Below are 25,465 nucleotides of genomic sequence, written 5' to 3' on the forward strand. Positions count from 1 at the left end.
ATTTTATACACAATTTTTAACCTCTGCTGATATATTCCTTGGTAGAGCCAGGGGAAATATTATATTGTATTATAGTCTGTTATGACTTTGTCCTATCTTTTATCATTGTAGTCATGATGTTTGTTAGACATGCTAGTCCCTGCATATTTTAGTGAGCCTAGACTGCAGGACACTTGTGTATATATCCAGGAAATAATTAAGGCCTGCAGCATGAAATGTTTGTGTATGAAAGGGATATTAAAGTTTTGGATGAGAAGGGGGATTCAGATTTTAACTTTTTTGGGAAGACAATAAGAAACACTTATGAAATATTATAGAGCATACAATTCTAAGAGGAATTCAAAGTTTATTTGATGAAATCGGTAATGAAATGGCTGAGATATCAAAAAACGAAGTAAAACAAAGTATGTGGTTCTAGTAAAAGGTGGGCCCCACCTTTTATTATCTCCTTTTTGTTTTTGGATATCTCAGCCATTTCAAAACCAATTCATAATGAAAACTTTCCCTCAATTTTGGACACAAGCCTTCCGAGAAACAACGTGTGTGCATGTTCAGGTCACCGGGTCACATTGTTTACACAGCTCACGCTTGAACGGAGATAACAAAGAGACCGGAGCGTTTCCATTATCAAAATAGGGGTTCGCTGCATTGCAAGGGGGCATTTCATGAAGCGATTTGGTCAGATATTTTTCTGACAAACTGTTACAAGCTACAGAAATCCTTGTATCTGATTGCCTGAGAGTAAATTTGTTTGACAGCTTTGTCGGACAAAATGCTTCCTGAAATGTTCCAAGGATTACACAAGCAGGCATTGCCACAGAACTCTAGAGTTCTGTGGGCATAACAGCTCGATTATCGAAGCCAGTCTACTGTAATTAACCATACGCAACTTTGTACATGTGGGACTTATTGCAACGAAACAATCATTCATTTTTTGGCGCCTAAGGACCTCATTAATTACTTCATTTTCTGGCTATGCAGACATTTAAAGCATACTTGATCGTTTTAACCACCTTCGTGGCCGATGTACTGATTTTTTTCGGACAAAACAGGAGGATTCTTCTTCAAAATACCTTGGGAAAATCACCGTTGTCACAATCCAGCTCTTCTCACGTGGGAAATGAGACAACGGACTGTATGTACATGCCACGTACATCCGGTCATCTCCCTATTGCGATGAATAGTATCGCCCATTACGTCATCGCTAGGTTTCCTACTTTTGAGACAATTTTTCCAATTGATCAGTAGTTTTAGCCTAAGAAAGCAGCGGAGTTAAATAACCAATAGCAATGAGTTTTATATACATTGTAGTCATGTAGACTACAGCCCACACTCTCCAAAACACTTCACCCCAAGTTTATGCGATATGTTGTTCTGGTTTGATGGATGTTGATAACCAGCGAGCATGTACGAAGTCGTGGAAATTTCTTCATTTTCCATAGACTTTTCACAAGAAGTGAAAATGCCTAACCAAATTAAAACTTGAAAAGCAGCGAAGATAAATACTCTCCGGAAAAAATCTTTACATGAAAAGAAAGAAAATTTTGTCTACTTTTCAAATCGCTTCGCCCCCTCCAGTGCCCTCAACAAGAAATATGACATATTTCAACATATTGCAACAGTCTACGAATTTTGTTGCTAGAAATTACACGTTATAGATAATCCGCGCTTGTGCGCACAGCTCGTGCACTCCTTATGTTCTTGAAGTTTCACAATGTCATCAAATTAACTTTGATTTCCTCTTAGAATTGTATGCTCTTTAATATTTCACAAGTGGTTACTAATTATCTCACAAGAAAAATTGGAAACCTGAAAACCCCATCTCAACCCAAACTATACCGTCCCTTTAAAGAGACTGTACAGTTTTGGTTGAGGTGAGAATTTAGCTTTTAATGTTTTGTGAGAATTTAGCTTTTAATGTTTTGCGAGATATTCAGAAACCACTATATGAGATGTTAAAGATCATACAATTCTGTGGGGATTCAAAATTTTATGTGATGAAAATCAGTTTCGAAATTTTCTGAGAAATCAAAAAACAAGGTGAAACAAAGAAATCCTAACAAAAGGCATGGCCTGTCACCTTTTATCATTATCACTTTTTTGGCTGTCTCAGCCATTCGAAAACCAATTTTCATCAAATAAACGTTGAATCCTTTTTAGAATTACATTGTAGGCCTACATGCTCTTTCATGTTTCATAAGAGGTTTGTTATTATCTCACTTAGGAACATTATAAACCTGAATCCTCACCTCAACCAGTACTTTACAGTCCCTTTAAAATGTATGAATTCAATTTCAACACAAGAAAGTATGGAGATATATGTATATTTGAGACATGATCCCAAAGCTCATGAATTTGAGGAGTGCCAAATGCAATGAAGGCTGGGAAGTGTTAGGATGTCTGTATCAGCAATCAAGGGGTTTGATGTACCAGCATTCACTAGGCTCATCCACATCATACCATGGGCTACCCACGCATAGTTTCCAGGAAAGATATGTTGGAGTTGGTCATAACATTTTAACATGGAGTGACTTTCATGATACCAGATCCTGAGAAGAGACAAGAGACAAGTTAAAATTGCTTGCAGTGCCAATTAATACACTGACTGAAGCAAGTTTTGGTGTATGCCCCAGTACTAGCCTGTAAAGCCAAAGGATCTATTAAAAGTGGTATACAGTACTCAGTTTCGTAATCTACCGTTATGAAACACAACCTTGTTCAGAGTTTACACTCGGGTCATGCATGAGCTGCAGCAAGAAGTAGAAATTAATGCTTTCCAAAATCCCCCACGCTTTACCTTTGCCTTAATTTGAATACTTTTGAGAGTACAAAGTGTACAGCTAGAGGACAAGATCTTCATGTGTTTATGGTAAATTATCCTTTCTTCATCAGGACATTCATTGAGTAGATTAAATATTGCATGCATGTTTCACTCCCAGTCATCAAATCTGGATACCCCAGTACCCTTGATGGATTTTTATTTTTGCTAAGACCACACACCACATTACATGAAAGAGGGCAAACACCTTCAAAATAATACAAAACCAGTGGGTCCCGTTGCATAAACTTTTTTAGCAACCTTAAAAAAATTCAGGTTGGGATTTGCCCAACCTGAATTTTTAAAGGTTGCTAACCTAAGAATGTAAAATCCGTTGCATAAAAACTCTGGTTGGGAGCTTCCAACCGGAATTTTGTGATTTCAACCGGACAAAAATCCGGTTGGAGTTTTATGCAACAGAGACCAGGTAGTGAAGAGTTACAAGAGCAGGCTTCACCTCACTTCAGAACAGGGGATTGGAGAGAAAACTCTTTACTGGAGAGGGTAGTAGCACCTGAAGGGCTTTTTACACTTGTGTTTCTTAGCCCCGGACTTTCTCTGACCCAGGACTATCGTTAGTCCCGTACCAATTTTTTCAGCTTTTTACACTCACCAATTAGTCCCGTACTATCTCTTGTCCGGGGCTAAGGAGAAAACTGACCTTTTTACACTCATATTTCTTAGCCCCGGACTTTCCAAACCACATGAATATTCATAATTACGCTGTGTACTGTACACGTACACGCACGCACCGGCAGCACTTGATTACCTCGTTTCTGATTGGTCAGTGAGGGTCGGACTTCGTCTCCGTCGCTTCGCCCAGGATTATTTTTTCGTTCTGTTTACACTCACTTGCTTGGCACCGCAATTGCGGTGCTAACCCCTGCTATTTTGCAGGGCCAGATAGTACCGTACTATCGGTGGGGCTAGCCCACTTTGGCAAAAACGAGTGTAAACAGAAAGTGGGCTAAGGATAGTCCCGTACCAACGGTGGGGCTAAGGCCCCCCCCCCCCTTCTTAGCCCCACCGTTGGTCCGGGGCTAAGCAAAAATTTACAAGTGTAAAAAGCCCTTGAGAGTATCAGGAAGCACTATTTGTGGTAACCAAGCAACCCATGGGTTGTTTTCCATCTGGGAACAAAACTTCTGTTTGAGTCATCAGACAAGATTTGATAAATCCTAAATCAAATCCAAACACATGTTGTGGGTCAGTGGCTGGAGGCACAGATGTGAACATTAAATCTTTTGGCCTTGGTTAGTCACTTAGTACTTGAGTTGATAGAGAAGAGCAGGCAAACTAGTGTCAAATTCAGACTTGCTTTCAACTCCTGTATTTCCATGGATTGTAGCTCCATGGTATTTCTTAGGGTCACAGTCTAAGTCACATCAAGGAGTTATCAGACACGTGTCTGATAACTCCTTGGTCACATCATAGTCCAGTCTTCACATTGCAAATTTGTAGTTGCATTTGTGAAACTTGTTTCTCATTATGTCGAGAGTAACAGAGTCTTCAGACACTGAAATGAGTCTTCATATATCATTTCAGTTCTTTCTTCCATCTGTCCTGAGACTTCACCAAGTATCAATCAAAGGTGCATTTTCCACCAGTTCATGCACATGGATGCAAGAATATGTATGGACCTGTCTAGAAATGTGTGGTTAAACAGAAGTGTGTAAAGAAGTTAAGATCTGACCTCAAGCATGACCTCTGACCTCAAACATGTCAGACTACAAACATGCCTCCAGAATCACACTAAATGTAGTAGGAAAACTCCTGTGCCAAACGCTCAGCCAAATGTTATAATGTGAAATGCATTTTAGAGTATTGCTATTCAAACCTGCTCTCAGACTTTCAAAGATTATGAGATGAGCATGAAATGCATTCATATGCATGTTTTCAAACAAATTGAGACCTATCCTAAAGAGCTCATAGACTTCTATCCTCTATAAATGCCATGCTCCTTTCTTTCTCTTTGCACCTAATTTCTGTTCCTAAAATTGAAAGTAAAAACAGGAATAAACAGGAATTGCTGAGAAAGAGAGTGTGTGAAATTGTTTGAAGTTATACTGCTTCACAGAAATCAGTTGAATTAACACTTTTGCTAACATGTTCCTTAGTGCAGTGCACTCCCTAATGAACAAGGTAACAATAAAATTTTGGATACAACAAAGTAAAATTTAGGTCCCAAAATGATCAACTATACATCTTTATGTTTGTTTGGCTGTAACAAAATTTTGATGTAATAAATGTTAACAAATTTTGATGTAATGAATGAAACTGGCAATTCCAAGGACTCTGTTATTTTCAACTGAAGTAGCCTTTATGAAAAAACACTATAGTATATGGCTTTAGGTAAACCCATTGGACACTTGTGGCTTTTCTTATTACTAGTGTCAAAAATTTGAATAGAATTTTTCTATCTTTTCCATTGCCAGTGAGCTAGCCATAAATGGTGAACAGTTATCTTACTCTATATGCAGTTACAGATTTCCAGATAACTTGGGCATCATTGCATTTTTGCAGAGATTACCAAACATTTCCAGGAAATAGATATGTTAGTATACTGCACTCGAAAAGTTTCAACAAAAATGCAGATGTGAGACTTCTATCTCCAGAATTTAAAGACTACTACCAATAGCTTTTGACCTGGAAGAGTTCCAAGTGAAATGAGGTTCTGTTATGGAAGAAACAAACCAGAAGTGTTGGCAAGCACCTCATATATATGTGTGATATCAATTTGTCTGTTATTCAACTACAAAAAATTTGTTTATCAGATAGTTTGGAAAGGGGTATTCGATTTGGCTCTAGCATCTCTTGATTGACACTGAAAACAGTTTTGCTTTCCTGACCACCTACATACCGTAGTATAACCAGCTGGTGCCAAATAATAAAGTCATCATTATAGTAGGCTTGCTAAGGGCGAAAGAAGGGGTGATCGCTGCATTTTATAGTACAAATGTCCTGTTTGGCACACATGTTCCTCTGTACAATTGGAATTTTTTCATCTAAAGAGACAATCTGTATCTATGCAAATAAGCCTTAATTTGCATAATTTATGCAAAAATACATATTTTAAAATATATGTGCATCTAGCGGAAATACCTAATTTGTTAGAAGTATTCTATAGAGTATGTGGAAACAATTCCTGCAAAAATTGATTTCATACCTATGTAAATCACTTTAAAAACTCCCCCGTTGAAAGCTGTGAAATGATAGCCGGGCCGCTGATTGGCTGATCGCCCGGCCGTCCGCTTCCCTGCACAGCGCAGTGTGCAAGATTCAGTACTCCATGGATCGGTGTGGTGTACACAATGCCTTGCACTCAACATGCGTGCTTGCCTTTGTGTAACGTAGCGGTTATGGCGGTGACCTCGCTGAAGAGCTCCCGTCAGCGCAAGTACACAACGCTACACAAACCAGACAATATGGCGACCAATTTGCATTGTGGTGTTGAGCTTCTTATGTGTGTCGCTCCACACCCGTACATGTCGCTACCATACCTATCGCATGTATTGATACACACACACCAACGAACACATCGAACAACTTCACAAATTCACACCTTGAAATCATGTAAAAATATGACTTATCGAATCTCAAACATAACGATAGCTTCACTGAATACATGGTTACACCGCAGGAGGAAAATATTTTGCCAAAAATCGAAAATTTGATGTAAATATGCCGAGTTTGGTATCAAACTGTTCGGCCGATCGCACTGGAAATCGTCGCACACATATGTTATAATGTTGTGGGAAAATATGTAAATGACGGGGGTAAAGAGCCACTGATGATGCAGCTTCTGTGTAGCTCCCGATTCATGAATGAAAAATGACGTCATTGTGATGCGTGCGAGGGCAGAAACGAATTGCGCATGCGCGGAGTTCAGGGTACAAGCCATGGTGTAAATAAACATAAAATTTTCATAATTACACAATTTATTGTGCAACAATCTCAATTTTTGAAAGAATTTCTCAACTATTAAGCACTGGATCTTGCAATACAAAGTTTGAACCTGGGATGGATGTTCCTTGGGTCAAAAGTAAATGATTCATCTGAAGAGACAAACTGTCTCTATGCAAACAACCTGTTATTTGCGTAGTATGCATATCAATACCTACACATCTATAGATAATCAGAACCAACAAAAAGCCTTTATGAAGCCTTAATGAAACTCCCCTTAAATCTCATCCTAGATAGATATAACCCATTCAAAACACTTCATGAAACAAAATGACAAAAGAATTCGAATAATTGAACCATCATTACCAGCTAATTAACATAATTACTAAAGAAAGTAAAGCAAAACACATTAGTTTTAAAGTTTTTCTTACAGTCAAAGAACTGCATTTTATAATGAAAACTACGGAAGTAGTATGCATTTCCTTTAGTCAAAAGGAAATGGTTTGTAATATCAAAACGCTATTTGTCTATGCAAATACCACCTAATAAGCATATTGGGCATATTAATACCCGAATGTACCAGAAGTCAATGGTCAAGGTCGACTTAAGAAATTGTATCAGTTTACGTGATAACTCAAGACTGGATTATGCAAATTTCACTAAACCTGGTCCAAAGATGACGTATGATGGGGCAAGTGATTAAGCAGTTTTTAAGTAAAATTGTCAAGAGGTCAAAGGTCAAAAAGCTCAAGGTCAATGCTAAAATTTCATTATTTTCCCCATATCTGTGCAACGTCTGAAGGTACTTTCTTCAAACTTACTGACTGCATACAATGTTCTACCAAAATGAGATTCTCCGGAGAATTCAGGTCAAGAGGTCAAAGGTCAAAGTTCAGGTGAAAATGTTACAATCTTACTTTTTTTATCTGTATCTCGCAAATGGTTCAAGGTGTCTTCATGGAACTTGGTACTGGCAGGGATTTTCTAGGGAATTTAGGGGTCATTTGTCAAAGGTCAGGGGTCAAAGATCAAGGTCAATTGGGCCCTCAAAATTTCACTATTTCCCTCATGTTTTTGCAATGCTTGTAGGATTTTTCTTGAAACTTAATATACACATGTATCACCTAATGGATATTCTCTGGGAAATTTCCTGCCAAAATGTCAAAGCTCTGATGAAAGTGCTATATTTCACTTTTTCTTTCATATCTTGAATGTGAATCAAGGTATCATGAAACTTAGTACACTAGTATATGTGCATGTTCTACCTGACAGTGATACCTTTGTTGATTATCGAAAAAATGTTAAGCCCTCCCCTCTCAAGTGTTCTTGTTTCCTCTTGATAAGTAGGAAAGGACATGGAATTCAGTGACATGGTATAGTCATCACCATCATTACATTTAATGTTTTGGTCGCATGGAAGTTAATTTTGATGCACACATAACCTCTGACATTCTTACCTTTTGTGCATGGCTCCAATCATGGGTACCCAAAGTGTAACATATGGGGTCAAAAATGAAGTTCTTGGAATGAAACTGATTCTCTCCTTACAATCTTCCTTACACTCTGTATTACTCACACACCAATTTTAAGAGCTGTTCCATGGGCAGTGCACATGTGATCAAACATCAAAACATCAAGTGTCTTCGTTCATAACTCCATGTCCATGTCCATTTCCTTTTTTTTTTTTTTGATTCATTTATAGAAGCAGTTTCAGAAAAACTTCAGTGATATATTAGTTGATAATTGCTATGACTATCATCATATACCAGAAATTCAGGGATTTGCATCTTCACCAAAGCATAGTGATTGAATCCATTATGGACAATAGTTATGAACATAAGATTTTGTGACCTGTGCTAAAGAAATTTAGCAAACATCCCTGAATTGATATCATATCCCCATTAACAACATTTCAATAAACAAAGGCAATGGAGTGGACCAACATATAACATAACTAAAGTTGCAATCATTCTTATTCTTTTTCACTGTAAGAATTTGCTGTTGTCAAAAAAGATTATGTTCATAACTGTAGGACACTACTGATGGTTATTTTAAAGAAACCGATTACTCTTATGCATCAAAACTTACAAGTAACTAGTTAAGACTAAAGAAATAATGACTTAAAATCAAATTAATTTTACAAAATTAATTTAAGATAAATGTTTTAATTTTATGAAGTTGACGTTATGTTCATAACTGTTGGACGTGGTGTCCAGGTTATGAACATAAGGAAGAGATGAAAGGAAGTACAACAGTATGTAGTATACAACACATTAAATCATTAGCAGTTTGTGTTTTTATACTGAAAAAGACAGAATAGTTTAGAATTGTTAAGAAATAGCTACATAACTTTGACATTGATATCAAATAAAAACCGAATCTTACGTTCATAAATCTTTTGTTCATAACCATGTCCACTTTCGTAATTGATGAAAAATTTTTAAAAAGATGTAAAATGCTTATGTGAAGTAATATTTTCTTATATTTTCATGTAAGCAGTCCCTGGTGATACAAAAGTTTAGAAAATGATTTTCCATTACTTCAGAATAGGGCTGTATTATGTACATAACTGTGGACACTAAAAATTCAAGTGATGTTGCAAGTGATAGTATATTTTTAATATCAGAGTAATGGGGAATAAAAACCTTTTTATACCCCCGCCAAACGAAGTTTGAAGGGGTATATAGGAATCAGCGGACGGTCGGGCGGTCGGGCGGACGGTCGGGCGGTCGGGCGGTCGGTCGGGCGGTCGGGCGGTCGGTCCGTTGCAAATCTTGCGTCGCGAACTACTTCCTCAGTTTTCAACCGATTCCCTAAAAAACTTGGCACAGATGTGTGCCTTGTGGTTGTAGATGTGCAAGACGTATTTTTTGACAGTACCCAAAAGTACGTTGCCATGGTAACGGCATATTATGGGCAAAAATGGGTACAAATCTTGCGTCGCGAACTCCTCCCACAGTTTTTGATCAATTTTTATGAAATTAGGTACAGATGTTCATCTGAATATGTTAATGTGCAAGACACATATTTCCGCAGTGGCAAAAAGTGCGTTGCCATGGTAACGGCATGTTATTGGTAAAATATAGGGCAAAATGCTTCATGGCAAAACTGCTTCATCAGTGTTCTTCCAATTCTCATGGAATTCATATTGAATGTTTGTCTTAGGATATAGGTCAGCATGACACATTTCTTGACAGTGACAAAAAGTATGTTGCCATGGTAACAGCTCACATATTATGAGCCAAAATGATGGAAATTTTGTGTTGCAAACTACTTCCTCAGTTTTTGCCCAATTTCCATGAAACTTGGTACAGATGTGTGCCTTTGGTTGTAGATGTGCAAGACGCATTTTTTGACAGTACCCGAAAGTATGTTGCCATGGTAACGGCATATTAATGGCAGAAGATCAAGGAAAGATCTTGCGGATTTAACTACTTCCTCAGTTTTTTGACCAAAGCTTATGAAATGTGGCACACACCTTGATCTTGGTGGGAAGATGTGGAAGACATATTTTTCGGACGTGTCGGAAGCTGCGTTGCCATGGTAACGGCATATAAATGGCAGAAGATCAAGGAAAGATCATGCGGATTGAACTACTTCCTCTGTATTCGACTGAAGCTCATGAAATGTGGCACACACATTGGTCTTGGTGGGAAGATGTGCAGACATATTTTTTGGACATGTCGGAAGCTGCGTTGCCATGGTAACGGCATATTAATGGTGGAAGATCAAGGAAAGATCTTGTGGATTGAACTACTTCCTCAGTTTTTGACAAAAGCTTATGAAATGTGGCACACACAATAGTCTTGGTGGGAAGATGTGCAAGACATATTTTTCGGACGTGTCGGAAGCTGCGTTGCCATGGTAACGGCATTTAAATGGCAGAAGATCAAGGAAAGATCATTCCTTGGGTAAGACTGTCGTCACGGGGCGGGGGTATTAATCACCTTAAGTGATATTTTTCATTAATTGTTGGACTGTTACTCTGATCTCTTTTGAATACTATATTACAAAACAGCTATTGCAATATCAACTGCAATTGTGTGATTTATTTATATATGTTTGGTGGACACCAAAAATTATGAACAAAACCCTAAATATTAATAACATCCATATATTTTTATATGAAGAGCACATGGCATGCTCTCAATATAAAGATTTTTGTACTATACTACTTCATACATTTCATTCATCAAATGTCCAACAAAAAGCACAATCCTTCCTTTTAATGATGGGCATGAAATTGTGCTGTTTCTAATGTTACGTTTAAAAAGCCAAAAAACTTCATTTTTAAATCTAAAAATGGCTGTAAATACAAAAATATTATTCTAAATAATATGAAACTAGTCTTACAGCTTCCTTGGCTTCATTTTGTTACCTTGGTAAATCTTTATCAGAAAATAGCACCTTGGTGCGGTCAGCAAAATTCTATGGATGTTAAAAATATTGCAGGATGAAGGGTACCCATGATCACAGCCATGCACTTTTACATTTCTACCTGTGTATTTCTTTTAATTTAATCTCTGACATCTTTACACTAAAGCAGTTAACATAATTATTTTTTTTTTTTGGAAAAAGCTTCAAAATCATGTAGGTCATGATCATCTATACAGGTATTAGCTGATATGTGGTGGAATACAACATTCTTTGGACCGCCAGGGAGTTACATTATCCCAAGGGAAAACAATTATAACCAGGGAGAATATGACATTTACAATTCTCGTAAACAGTAGCCTGTGACGATCTGTTGACAAATCACATCCTAGTAATTGTAAAAGCCATCGAATATACTCTTTTATGGCTATGAACATATTATTTCTGCTTTGATTTATGGTTGAAATTGACTGATTTTAAGTCAGAGACTGAGATTATTTGACTTAAAGTATAACATCTCCTTTATTGTTCACATGACAAGTTTTGCATATTATTGCCGTATCAAAATGTTATTGTGTATAAAATTCCTAGCATAGTTTCCATGCCATAGTAGCTCATAGTATACTGAGTTAACTTTTTTTTTTTTCAGAAACAGACTTTGTTTCTAACTCAAGCTTGTAAGTTCTTAATGTGTGCAGATACCCTTGCATCCACATAATTTGGACAAGTTTATAATCAGTTTGATGTAAAAAGCCTCTTATTCGCTTGTTTGCCTACAAAATACAATAAAAAATCAAAATTCACACTTTCACTATGGTAGCGTTTTTGTAATGATTTTCTAACCATGACCTCAGTTGTGTACTGTTTGCAAGGGAAAAACATTCCTTTCGTAAGCAATATTGTTCCAATTTGCATCTGTTCATATGTAGGCCCTACTACTGTTGGATTTGCATAATCATATTTAAAGAGTGTCACTATCGATTGCTATTTTTCCCACCCTGCAAAGCATTTATGCAATGAGGGAAAATTGATAGCAAAAATCATTTCAAAGATCAATATGTTTTGAAATTGCACGTCTGGTGTACTTATTTACATAATTTATGCATAAAATGCGTAAGTTAATTAAATAGTATGGAAACAATTTAAGCAACTGAAAAGCATTGTTGTGAGAATATTGTCTTATTCTATCAGCTTTTTGGATATTAAGTTCAAAGCGATTTTAAGACATTGTCACATTAAGGCTTTTTTTTTCTGATTATCTGTAGATGTGTAGGTATTGATATGCATATCATGCAAATAACAGGTTGTTTGCATAGAGACAGTTTGTCTCTTCAGATGAATCATTTACTTTTGACCCAAGGAACATCCATCCCAGGTTCAAACTTTATACTACAAGATACAGTGCTTAATAGTTTAGAAATTCTCTCAAAAATGGAGATTTTTGCACAGTAACTTAAGTAATTATGCAAATTTTATGCGTATTTAAATAGGTATGAAATCAATTTTTGCAGGAATTGTTTCCACTTACTCTATAGAATACTTCTAACAAATTAGGTATTTCTGCTGGATGCACATATTTTTTGATAATTTTTATATGTATTTCTGCATAAATTATGCAAATTAAGGCTTATTTGCATAGATACAGAGTGTCTCTTTAGATGGAAATTTTTCAATTGCCCTAGGGAACATCTATGCCAAGAAGGACATTTGTACTAAAAAATGCAGTGTTTACCCCCTTAGCAAGTCTACTATTACGATTTTTTTGGACCATGGAGTTTTCAGGAATGTGATATAACATGGTGGGGAGTGGTTGTCTTTATGTCCTGCTGAAATAATCTTTTACACTGGAGTGGAAACCGAAATGGGCATAAAGATATACATGCCATATTTTAGTTGTGTGCATGTTGTATAGCATACAACCATGTATCTGAGGAAAATATACAGCAATCTTCACATGAGTCAAAGTCCTTTGAACTGAAGAAATTTCTGTGTTCATAAGGCTACCATGCACCCCCCCCCCCCCCCCCCCCCGTGTCCCGGGGGGGGGGGGGGGGGGGGGGGCTCTAAAGGACCTCAAATTAAGTACAGTCAACCTCGCCTAAGTCGACCTCGCACAAGTCGAAAACTCGTCCAAGTCGAAACTCCAGAAACGTCCCAATTTTCTCTTTACTTGAATGAATGAATGAATGAATGAATGAATGAATTTATTATCCAAAGCAATAACAATCATTGTACATGTTTATAGTCGTATCAGTTACATAAAAAGCGAGGATAATAGGAACCAGAAAATAGCATGAATGCTAGTCAAGTCTGGCCCCTTACAATTTATGCAGTTATAAAGTATAATTATTTCTTAGTTTATTACCGTTCAGTAATGTGTTACGATTACCAAATATCAATAACTCTAGTACTAAAGAAAGGAAAAAAAATATCTGATTAAATGAACATTTTGTGACGTAATGAATCTACTGATGATAATCTGTAATCCATGTATATCAAAAACATAAACAATGTCTATATATAGCGAAAAGATAGTATTTACATTTAAAAAGGTTAAATATATGCTAACAAAATGTCAGGAGTACATTAACTTTCTAACAAAAGTTCTACGACAGCTTTTCGAAAACTTGACCTTGATGGTTTCTTCCTAATTTTGATTGGTAGTTCATTCCAAAAAATTGTACCCAGGTAAGATAAACACTCTTTTCCCAAGCTCGTTTTTACCTTTGGTATATAAAGATTCTCATCTTCTTTTTTCCTTGTTAGCTCACCTGAGCCAAAGGCTCAAGTGAGCTATTGCGATCGCCCTTCGTCCGGCGTCCGTCGTCCGTCGTCCGTCGTCCGTCGTCCGTCGTCCGTCGTGCGTCGTGCGTCGTGCGTAAACTTTTTACATTTTCATCTTCTTCTTGAAAACCCCATGACCGATTTTCATCAAACTTGGCAGGTAGCATCCCTAGGGGGTTAGGAACTCAATTTGTTAAAATGGGCACCATGCCCCACCCAGGGGGCCCCCAGGGGGGCCCAAACCCCCCAAAATTAAGGAATCTGTAAAAATCTTCTTCTCTAGAACCAGAAGTGATAGAGCTAAGTTAATACTATGACTTAGTACATTGATGACTGTAGTTTCAAGTTTGTTCATGGCAGAATCAGGGGTGCCCCCCTTGGGACCCAGGGGAGGGGGGTGGGGGAGGGTTCTAATGGGGCCTAAATTGTACATTTTCATCTTCTTCTTGAGAACTCCATGACCCATTTTCACCAAACTTGGCAGGTAGCATCCCTAGGGGGTTAGGAACTCCATTTGTTAAAATGGGCACCATGACCCACCCAGGGGGCCCCCAGGGGGCCCAAACCCCCCAAAATTAAGGAATCCGCAAAAATCGTCTTCTCTAGAACCAGAAGTGATAGAGCTAGGTTAATACTATGAGTTAGCACATTGATGACTGTAGTTTCAAGTTTGTTCATGGCAGAATCAGAGGTGCCCCCCCTTGGGACCCGGGGGGGGGGGGGGGGGGGGGGTGAGGAGGGGTCCTAATGGGGCCTAAATTGTACATTTTTATCTTCTTCTTGAGAACCCCATGACCCATTTTCACCAAACTTGGCAGGTAGCATCCCTAGGGGGTTAGGATCTCAATTTGTTAAAATAGGCACCATGCCCCGCCCAGGGGGCCCCCAGGGGGCACAAACCCCCCAAATGAAGGAATCTTTAAAAATCTTCTCTAGAATCAGAAGTTATAGAGCTGAGATAATACTATGAGTGAGTACATTAATGACTGTAGTTTCAAGTTTGTTCATAGGAGATCCAGGGGTGCCCCTCTTGGGGGTAGGGGGGGGGGTGGTTGGAAGGGTCCAAATGGGGGCCTGAATTGTACATTTTCATCTTCTTCCTGAAAACCTCATGATGGATTTTTGTCAAACTTGGCAGGTAGCATCCCTAGGTGGTCAGGATCTCAATTTATCAAACTGGGCACCATGCCCCACCCAGAGGGCCCCAGGGGGCCCCAATTCCCCCAAATTAAGGAATCTTGAAAAAATTGGGCCCTTATTGTACATTTTCATCTTCCACTTGAGAATGCCTCGTCAAATTTTGGTAGAGCTGTGAATGATTTAGATTAGTGACTGCGTGAAAGGTGAACTTGCGATACTCAGGTGAGCGCTAGACCCGCGGGTCTCTTGTACTATATCCATGTTGAATTAATGAACAATATTCTGACAGCGAATGTAGCAAATTCTCATTAATCAAGTCATACATAAAACTACAGATAGATAATCTATGCGTTGATAAACATCAAGTATCTTAAAATCAATCCATGAATAATGGTCTTGACCTTGTCATGTACGTACTGAATGTTATCACACGTAGTGCCATTTTTTGAATTAATAATATAGAATTAAGATCAACTTTTTTAGCTCCCCCCCCCCAAACTTCGATACCATATGTGATATGAGGCTGTATGAATGTCTTATATAGCAAAATCAAAATATTTTGTGGTACAAAGTTTCGCAGTCGGTATAGAATACCAACCTTTTGCGTATACATAATTTTACTTTGGCAATATGACTTTTCCATGTCAAATGTTTATTGTTGTCTACTCCAATAAAAGTTGTAACATCTACTTCATGCAGATCTGTATCCATGATCTGAATTCTGCCTTGCACATTAATTGCCTGTCTACGTCCTCTAATTAGCATGTAATTTGTCTTTGACAAATTTATAGTAACTTTATTAACATTACACCAGTCTAGGACTTTCTTTAATTCTGCGGTTATTTCTCTCAAATCTATCTCGTACTTTCCGACTGGAAATGTATGAAATAGATTGGAATCATCAGCAAACAATCTAAAAGTAAAGTAGTCACTTGAATGTCACTTCTTTCTTTAAAATAATCTCTCACAAGTCGAAGTTCTATGTCGAAGATATTTCAAGTCCAGATTTGTGGAAAAAACATGTTATTTCCATCACACAAGTCAAATCACGCGCATTGTGTGGAAAAGGTTCGCAAAAAATTCTTCTGTTTTGAAATTATTGCCAAAGTAAAAACAACATCCCCAAACAATTGACAACGCCTCTGAACTCCTGCGTTCGTTTGGCGATCTTTTGTAGACTAAAATGCAAATGTTGGATTTTGACATTTTTGATGTGACCACATAAAAAACACACATTACATGCAACCCATATCGATTATGGCAGTCCAATAATTTTTTTTAAAGTCAAACATAACAAAAACACTAAATACAACATATTGCTACCGTCTACTGTAATTTAACGGCCAATAAAACATATAAAGACGCTGTATTATGAAAATTCATCAGGAAATACAAGTAAAAAAAAATTGACTTCGCGGAAGTCGAATTTCGCGTAAGTCGAAGTGTTTTTGTCCGTCCCAATGGATTTGACTTAGGCAATGTTGACTACAGTCATCTATAAAAATCTTCTCCAGAAGCAAAAGTGACTTTGAATAGTTATGATCGTAGAGTTTGTGATGTTGCTATTGTATAGTAACTCATTTCAGTGTCTGAATATCAACTCCAAAACACATTTAGAAATGTTTTTAAACAGTGTGATTTCAAATTAGTTGTTTTTTATGCCTCCGCCACAAAGTGTCACCAGAGACATTGTGATTTCGGGGTGTCCTTTCATCCGTCCTTCCGTCAGTCTTTCCGTCCTTCTTTCTGTCTGTCCATAATTGATTTTGTGAACAGCGTAACTTCAGAACTGCTTGAGGTACCCAAATGAAACTTGGCTTACCGGTATATATGTAGAATGGACGAAGTTGTGCCTGTCATCTTTTGGGTGCACAAGCTCAAGGTTAAAATGTATAGATGTATTATTAGATAAAGATTCTCTCAGGAAAGTTTTTGGCCATGTCGTCAAAGGTCTTGAAAAGTGAAAATGATAGTCAAATTTCACTTTTTTCTCCATATTTCGGACATGGCTCAAAATATCTTCATGAAACTTAGTACATATACATGTACTGCCTGGCAGTGATTCTCTTGGGAATTTTATGGTCATGAGGTGGCAGGTCAAGATTCAAAGGATGGGTAAAAATGGTAAAATACTCCTATTCAATACCAAAATTACACTTTTTCTTGATGCCTTGGAGATTGCTCAAAGCATGAACTTAATCAAACTAGGTATGTACATTCATTACTGCACGATGCTTTTGTAGGGAAAGATTTTGACAAAGGGGTCAAAGGTCAAGTGAAAATATTAAAATGTCACAATTTTTCCCATATTCTGAAAAAAGCTCAAAGTGTTGTCATGAAAATTGGATGTTACCAGTTAATGATTATTTTAACAAATGTGGGCCATAGTTTTAAAGTGCAAGGGTTAAAGGTCAAGAAAAATGCTCAAATTCCCATATTCTTGTTCTCTTAAACAATTTAGCCATCTATCCACTTGAAACCTAGTTTAAGGAAAGTAAACACTCAACACATTTGTGACAAACATTGTCATTTCTGTTTTTTGCCAATTATGTTAAACTGTCGTCAATTTGTACTATAGACCTATTGGGAGAACCATGCGATATGGCAAAGGCATACCAGTCGCCATATAGTGACATTTCTAGTTATAAGTCTGATCCCCTTCAATGGCATCTCCATCTTTTGTGACTGGTCTCCCCTGATTAGGTTGTGAGTCCGTCAGGTGCCAACAAGGTAATCACCATAGTGAGTGCAGGAGAGCAGGCGGACATGTCAGCATCTGACCTGTCCTCCATACAAACAGTCATCCCAGAAGAAAGCTCATCCTCCCAACAGTCTGTAGCCATCAAACTGGAATCGGGGCAGGAGCTAGACACAGACAGCATATGTATTGTCACCAGTGAGGAGATTATTCAACAGGTGAGCCTATCAGGATAAATCCTCCCTTTCCTTAGCAATTCATAATGAATAAAGGACACCATAACTATCACATTGGTCATTTGAGTCATTATCTCTTAGTACAAGTATATACCATGTACACGCTGGTTTGGTAATACATGTATTCAAGAAACCAAGCTTGGAGGAGAGCACTTTTGAATACTTGAAGTCACATAACTATGCCTAGTGTAAACTAAAGGGCATTTAGTAATCATCAGTACCGGAATTTCAATGTACACTGTATATCTAACTTATCTCCATTGAAATTTGAACTGGAAATCAATTGTATAAATCTTCAACTTCAATTTTATTCAACCTCTTTCTCCACCCACCTCACAAAATGATAAAGATGAGAAACATACCAACATGTAGGCCTAAGCATGAAAAGTTTAATAAGTTTTGCCTGAGAAGGATAGCAACATAAAGAAAGACTGTCCTGAATTGTCCCACCTTCATTGTCTGTGTATATTTGCTTGGTCAACAGATTCCATGATGAAATAAACAATTTTTTTGTTTTCATCTGATCCTCTTTGAAGTTGAAATGATTGTATACTGAAGTAAGTCTTATGAGTCAGATGATATCAAGATCCTATTGCTCTCAGAGTTTGATGGAATAGTGATGGTGCCAAAAGTAGATGCCTAAACTTTGCTTAAGAACAACAACACACACACACACACACACGCACACACGCACACACACACACACACACACACACACACACACTCACACATGTCTTTAAAGGACAAGTCCACCTTCATATACATAAGGATTGAGAGAATGCAGCAATAGTAGTAGAACACATCAGTGAAAGTTTGAGGAAAATTGGACAATCCGTTCAAAAGTTACGAATATTTTAAATATCTGCGCAGTCACTGCTGGAAGAGAAGACTACTACAGTGTATGATGTCACATGCGTACAACTATATAAGGAAAATAAAAAGAGAATTTCACAAAACTTTACACACTTTTTGAATAAAGTGCACATTTCTTCGACTTGCTACTGACGTATGTTAAGGGTAATATTATTCCCCCTGCATTTTGAAAGAGAGAAGTCGAGTGTTCTTTTGTTATGCGAGAAAAATGGAAATATGTTGAATTTTCTTTATTCTTTCTTTATATCGTTGTACTCATGTGACATCACAAGCTATAGTAGTCTTTTCATCCAGCCGCGACTGAGCAGAAACTTCAAAAATTCATAACTTTTTAACAGATTGTCCGATTTTGCTCAAACTCTCACTGAAGTGTTCTACTAATATCGCTGCATTCACTCAACCCACATGTCTAAGAAGGTGAACTTGTCCTTTAAACAATGACCTTATCTTTATCTTTGTCTCAGGTTGAAGGAGGTGGGGAGTTGGTAGTGGGTTCAGCCAATGCAGAAAAGGAGCAGCAGTTTATAGAGATCACAACTGATGGATGAAAATCAGCAGAATGCAGAACCAGCCAACTTTTTTTTTAAAGTGACACAAAAACTGAAATGTTTTCATTGGAAAAGTAAAGTGTGAGAATTATGTTCCAGTCACATTGGCACCTCTCCCAACAACATCAAGAATAAAAAAGAAGAATGTCCTTTTTTAAAGGAACTCATAACTTCCATGGTGGAAAAGAAGAATTTTCTTTGTTAAAGAACTCATAACTTCCAGAGTGGAAGCCTTGCTTGACACAACCTCCTCAAAGATGCTGATCTCAGGAAAACTTGATGGATGTATGTCAGCAAGCATTACGAACACTCTGTTCCATCTTCTTTTTGTTTTGCTTTTATTTGCATTGCCCTCAAAGAGAGTGCCAGGGATATTGTTTTTGTTGTTGATGTCTGCCTGTATTGTAACACGATATTCAGAGCACTCATAATCAGATTTTGATAGAATCGAAAGGAGAAAACTTAGATTGTCTTGGGGGGGGGGGGGGGTGGTGGTGGGTTGATGTCCTTGGCAAGTTCAATGAACAAGGTGGCGTGACCTGCTGTGTTTGATCTAGCTGCCCTCCCAAACCAAACACAGATGGTGTGAATGCTGGCTTGAGAATTGGTATATCCATCACAACGGATGTGAGTCAGATGATGTCAGTTGGAAAATCACATTTTAAAACTAGTAGTTCAATATCTGAGCCAGTAGGAGCAGAAAATGCCTTTTGCGCAACAAATCCCTCGTGAGAAGAAATATCAGCAGCATCTGAAAGACAACTGCCTTTTATTGTTGTGCACTTGTAGTAAGAGAGCATTTGGTTTGGAATGAAATTGATTTGCGCAGATCAGTGGAAATATGAATAAAATCAGAAAAGTAATAAAGTTAGAAAATATTGTTTTACTGACAGTAAGTACCAAACAGCATATTATTGGGTCCTTGTGATATTGGTCTTTGGTATGTGACTGAAATGTTGCAGGCACAGAAATTCTTATTTTCTTGATAAATCTCTTCATATAGGAAGATGTGGGTTAGCTTCTGCTTTGTCCTTTGCTGATTCACTTTAGGAAGCTGGAAATTTTAGAACATTTGAAGCATGAAATTGTTGATAAGTGTAACATTGTTAATGACACATTCATATGATTGACAAAACTCTGTTGAGATTCTTTAAAAATGCAGTGCCAGTGACTAACTGATGTTCAAATAATCAGCATGTGTACAATTTGATCAATTTTGTGCATTGTTTCATTTGCTAGTCATGAAATATTGTTCAGTTTTAATATCTTTCCAGATGTAACCCCTTTCAGTGGTAGGAATACATGCAGGACAATTAGCCAAAAAAAAAAAAAAAAGTTGTTTAGGCGTACCGGTTGATGTGAAAATAGGGAAGATAGGTTGATATTTTTTTTTACGCGGCATTGTGCAGTGAAGTGAACACTGTATGACTCCACATGGTGAAGTAAAAAAAAAAAAAAAAAAAAAAAAACTTGTGAAAACAACCTAAAAAAAATAATGCGACTATACACACAGATTGAATAAAAACAAGCAGATAAATTGCACACAAAAAAAATGAACGTTGGGAAACTCAAATGAGAAGTGGTGAAATACGGGAAAAGATGGGGACTGTGCTGAAGTAATAACAATTGCAGTATCGATATTCAAATTATTGTGCTATTTTGATTGCAATAGCGAAGAATCTTTCTTGGGGGGAAATCTCTAGGATCGGTCTCGTTACGCCAATACAACTTTTTTTTTGGGGGGGGGGGGAGGGAAGGGTCTTATTAAGAACATTCAAAATGTATTTTAATTTGGAAGGATCACAGATCTTCATACGAAATAGAATACTTCTTTACTTACTTGCCTTGTGTTATATGCTATAGCTGTTGTCACTTCATTTCATTGTGTTCCATAACCTTTCTCACCATTGCCCACATATATACATAATCATCAGGCAATTGCTGAGTGTTTCTATAAGCATAGTAAACTCTTTTCTCGTATTGGTTCAATGAAGAAAGAAAAAAATTATATGTAAAGCATATAGAATCAATACTGTTTTTCTTGCAGGGGGATTACAGGAAGGAAATTCACAAGAAATAAATGATGATCACTCACAGAGTCTGAGCATGAGATATGATACCATTCAAGAGTATGACGCTAATGTGAGGACATAATTAAGATATCAAGTCAACTATGGAGGTTGACCACTATGTTAGTCATGCAAGGCATGTCTGCATTCTTGTATATAAAGCAATGATGTTATTTTGTGATTGTGTCACATAAATGAAAACCTTGAATAACTTGCTGATTTGTGAAACACTTAAAATACTTCAAGGACATGTGTGTGGCTGATGTTTGAAATTGAGGCATTTTGTACACTCTATATTTGTTTTAGTTTCCATTGCTCAAAGGGTAGATACTTGTTTCATTGACCATATTATTTATGCTAATTATGTTAACCAGGATAACTTCAAATAGTGTGATTGTGTACACTCTGTTACATCACCTATTGTGCAGTTGTTTGGCGGACACTATCAAGACCAACTAGTGACCTGTAAAGGACTCTCTCATCATACAAATCTTATTGATATTAATGTGACGTAACTGCAGTTTGCAAAATTTCAGTTTGTCACGCACAAAAGAGGAATCAGAAAATGTTCAGGAGTGTGACAACTGTCAATCACGTTGATCATTTGTCGTTGGTTTATTTGTTTGTTTGTTTGTTTGCTAAAGTCTGTTTTTCAGGTTGACATAAAGGTTGCACAAAAATGCAATTAGTTGGGTGCACCAGATCCATGAGATATGTGCTCTGTTTTCACATTTATGTGATTATATGTGTTACCCATCTGTGCCACTACTATGTTACTGTGATTCAAGGGAACATGTCAAGTATCTCAAAATTTAATTTGCCATTGAAAAGAATACATTAAAATATGCGACTAACTGTTACCCACATTTTGAAAAAAAAAATGTAGTTTGATAAATACAGATTCAAAACATATTTTATGGAAGCACTCAATATTGATAATCACCCACTTAATGTTTGTGTATGTTGTGATTGTGGAAATATGCAATAATATAAAGGAGTACATGATCTTGAATGCACTATACTAGATTATATGCATGACAAATGCTTAATTAGCCCAAGTGCAGGTTTATTTCACTGAGGTCAAATGATGAGTTGAAATAGAATTACATGAGGGCTAATTATGCACTTGAAGTGTATATTAGCTAGAATTGTGCATGGAAGAGCATGCACCTGTAGTTCTAAATACTAATAAAGTGTATTCTTGGCATTGATTTGTTTGGGCTTGATATGGCCTTGGCTAGGACCATTTTAGTTTTTGCACAAATGGAAAAATAAAAATCCTAGCATACACACTATAACTTTCTGGTTGACTGAACATTTTAATGCAACACCCGTGGAGAATTAACTTATTCCCTCCAAAAAGGGTATAAATTATATCCACATACAGGTGTCATCCAAATTTAAATACACTGTAACACCAGATTCTCTAAGCAAGAATCAAAAAGTATAGTTCAGGCTGTGAATTAATGTCATGTGGTACTACTTCAACCAGTCACAAGTCTTGTTATCAATGCACCATTATAGGACAAGTCCACCTTCATATACATATTATAAGGATTGTGAGAATGCAGCAATATTAGTAGAACACATCAGTGAATGTTTGAGGAAAATTGGACAATCTGTTCAAAAGTTACGAATATTTTAAATATCTGCGCAGTCACTGCGGGAAGAGAAGACTACTACAGTGTATGATGTCACATGCATACAACTATATAAGGAAAATAAAAAGAGAATTTCACAAAACTTTACTTTTTGAATAAAGTGCACAGTTCTTCGACTTGCTACTTATGTATGTTAAGGGTAATATTATTCCCCCTGCCTTCTGAAAGAGAGAAGTCAAGTGTTCTTTTGTTATGCGAGAAAATGGAAATATGTTGAATTTTATTCATTCTTTCTTTATATCGTTGTACTCATGTGACATCACAAGCTATAGTAGTCTTTTCATCCGGCCGTGACTGAGCAGAAACTTCAAAAATTCATAACTTTTCCACGGATTGTCCGATTTTGCTCAAACTCTCACTGATGTGTTCTACTAATATTGCTGCATTCACTCAACCCACATGTCTATGAAGGTGAACTTGTCCTTTAACTATCATCATGGTATTGTGTGAGTGTTGAAATAATGTACTTCAGACTTGGGCATACATGTGGTTTGCTCAGGTTCCCACATGTTTACAATAATTAGTTTGAGATTTGATTCAGGATAATGCACTGGTAGTGGCATGATTATTCATTGATATCTTAATTGACAGGACGGACTTGTATATTTCAATGTCTTTGTGATAAGTCTTGTTGTCCAATTACTGGTATTGTGGTGTTGTATTGCCACCCATTCTTAAAGGATTGTCTAATACAGTGAGGAGTAGAGGTACCGTATACTTTTACATGATATATGATTTGATTAAAGAAAAACAGACACACGCAAGTTTGAAATATGTGAAAAATTAAAAGTTTGATATCATATCCTGCCTCCTGTTCTAATTTTGAAGTAATTGAAATATGAAGCTCTGTATTGTTTATAGGGCACGTGACTGAGGTAATTATGAATTAATCTATTGTGTTGCATGCCAGATCGCCTGCATGCTTAACTACATCATAAACCTCAAAGATGAGTGTGGTAGCCAGCTTTTGTGCTGTTTCTGTGATAGGTTTTTCAATAAAATCTGACAAGTTGATGTAATATCAATAAAAAAGTGCACTTAATCAGTTGTCACAGACCGTAGCAATGAAGAGTAATTGCAGTACATGTACTCCTTTTTGCTTCATCGTGTCACTGCTGATCAAGTGTACTCTCTTATCATTCTACACCACGATGATCAACCTTTTCCATTCTAAAGTTACGTATCATTGGAAAGCCTAAATCTAGAAGATGCCAAAACTAGGAAATTAATATTTGGTGATTTTGTATGGCTGTCATGGGGATAAGTTATAGTGTATCCTACATTGTACTTGCAAAATATAGCTGAATCTGAACAGAAAAGTGCTTGTTGTTATGAAATAATAATAACTCCTCAAATGGACATATTCCAGTAATCAGTGAAAAGCGTAGACGAATATCTCTAGGTTGTCCTTAATAAACAAAGAAAAATATTCATTTGATGATGATGAAGTGATGGCACTCAAACTGAACTTAACAGATGATAGTCTGATGCAAATTGTCATTAGGAGACAAAGTTTATTGGTTAGGGCTCTACACAGAGGACTGCCTATGTATGATGATGATTGTAGTGCAAATGCTATGCTGCTTGATGCTCAGAGGGGGAAAACACCCTCTCCAACCCCCCCCCCCCCCCCCCTTTCCCAAAAAGATAATGATGATAATGATCATAATAGGAAGAGATTACATATAACCAGTGAAAAGTGGCATGGGAAACAAATTCATTTTTTGTATGTACATGGTGCAAGTTTTGTTCTAAATTGCACAATAAACAAAAGTTGATTAACTTTGACATTCTGCTCCTATTTTATTGTGCATTGTATTTGTTTGCTCTTGAAATTCCTATGATTTTCATGTTATGCTATTTGTGATTCATCTTACTGGACATCTTGTCTGAATGTTCTTTTTCTCATACTACATGTACATCCAACAATTACTGTGTACAGTGTACTATTATTTTGTTGTTATTTACTTGGGTCAGTGCTGAGTTTGTTGATGTATGTTATCAATACCAGAAATGTCCTATTTATAACTACTGAATTCCAAATGTTACAATCAAGTCTATGTACTTCAGATAATGATTAGTGCATGTTATCTGTATCATTTATTGCTATGAAGTGAGCATGCTGAATAATTGCAAATAAAATCAGCACTTCCATCCACAAGTGTCATGGCACTTCAATAAACTATGGCATTTCCAATAAACTGAAAAGTCTTACTGCATCTGGGATAGAGTTGTGTGAACCCTTTCAATGTAGCACAAATTAGACTTAAGTTCTTCACAAGTCATGGTTGTATAAAACATCCACATACTGTCTATCTTCCACTCCTATCAAGACTGGGTTAAAATCTATATGCAAAAAAG

General features: G+C 37.0%; 1 protein-coding gene across 2 annotated transcripts in view; it reads left to right on the forward strand.

The window, feature by feature from the left end:
• The window catches only part of LOC139740599 (uncharacterized), a 70,169-nt gene extending 50,328 nt beyond the window's left edge, over nucleotides 1-19,841 (forward strand). For both annotated transcript variants that reach the window (XM_071651188.1, XM_071651187.1), the window contains exons 9-10: nucleotides 17,723-17,935; nucleotides 19,291-19,841. In XM_071651188.1, the coding sequence (XP_071507289.1) occupies nucleotides 17,723-17,935; nucleotides 19,291-19,374 (297 nt within the window). In that variant the 3' untranslated portion in view covers nucleotides 19,375-19,841. The remainder of the gene's footprint in view (nucleotides 1-17,722; nucleotides 17,936-19,290) is intronic.
• The last annotated feature ends 5,624 nt before the right edge of the window (nucleotides 19,842-25,465 follow it).

The sequence above is a fragment of the Diadema antillarum genome, unplaced genomic scaffold (genome assembly GCF_040938485.1).
Source record: "Diadema antillarum isolate AM-2024a unplaced genomic scaffold, OU_Dant_1.0 seq00000862_RagTag, whole genome shotgun sequence".
In the NCBI taxonomy this organism is placed as follows: Eukaryota; Metazoa; Echinodermata; class Echinoidea; order Diadematoida; family Diadematidae; genus Diadema; species Diadema antillarum.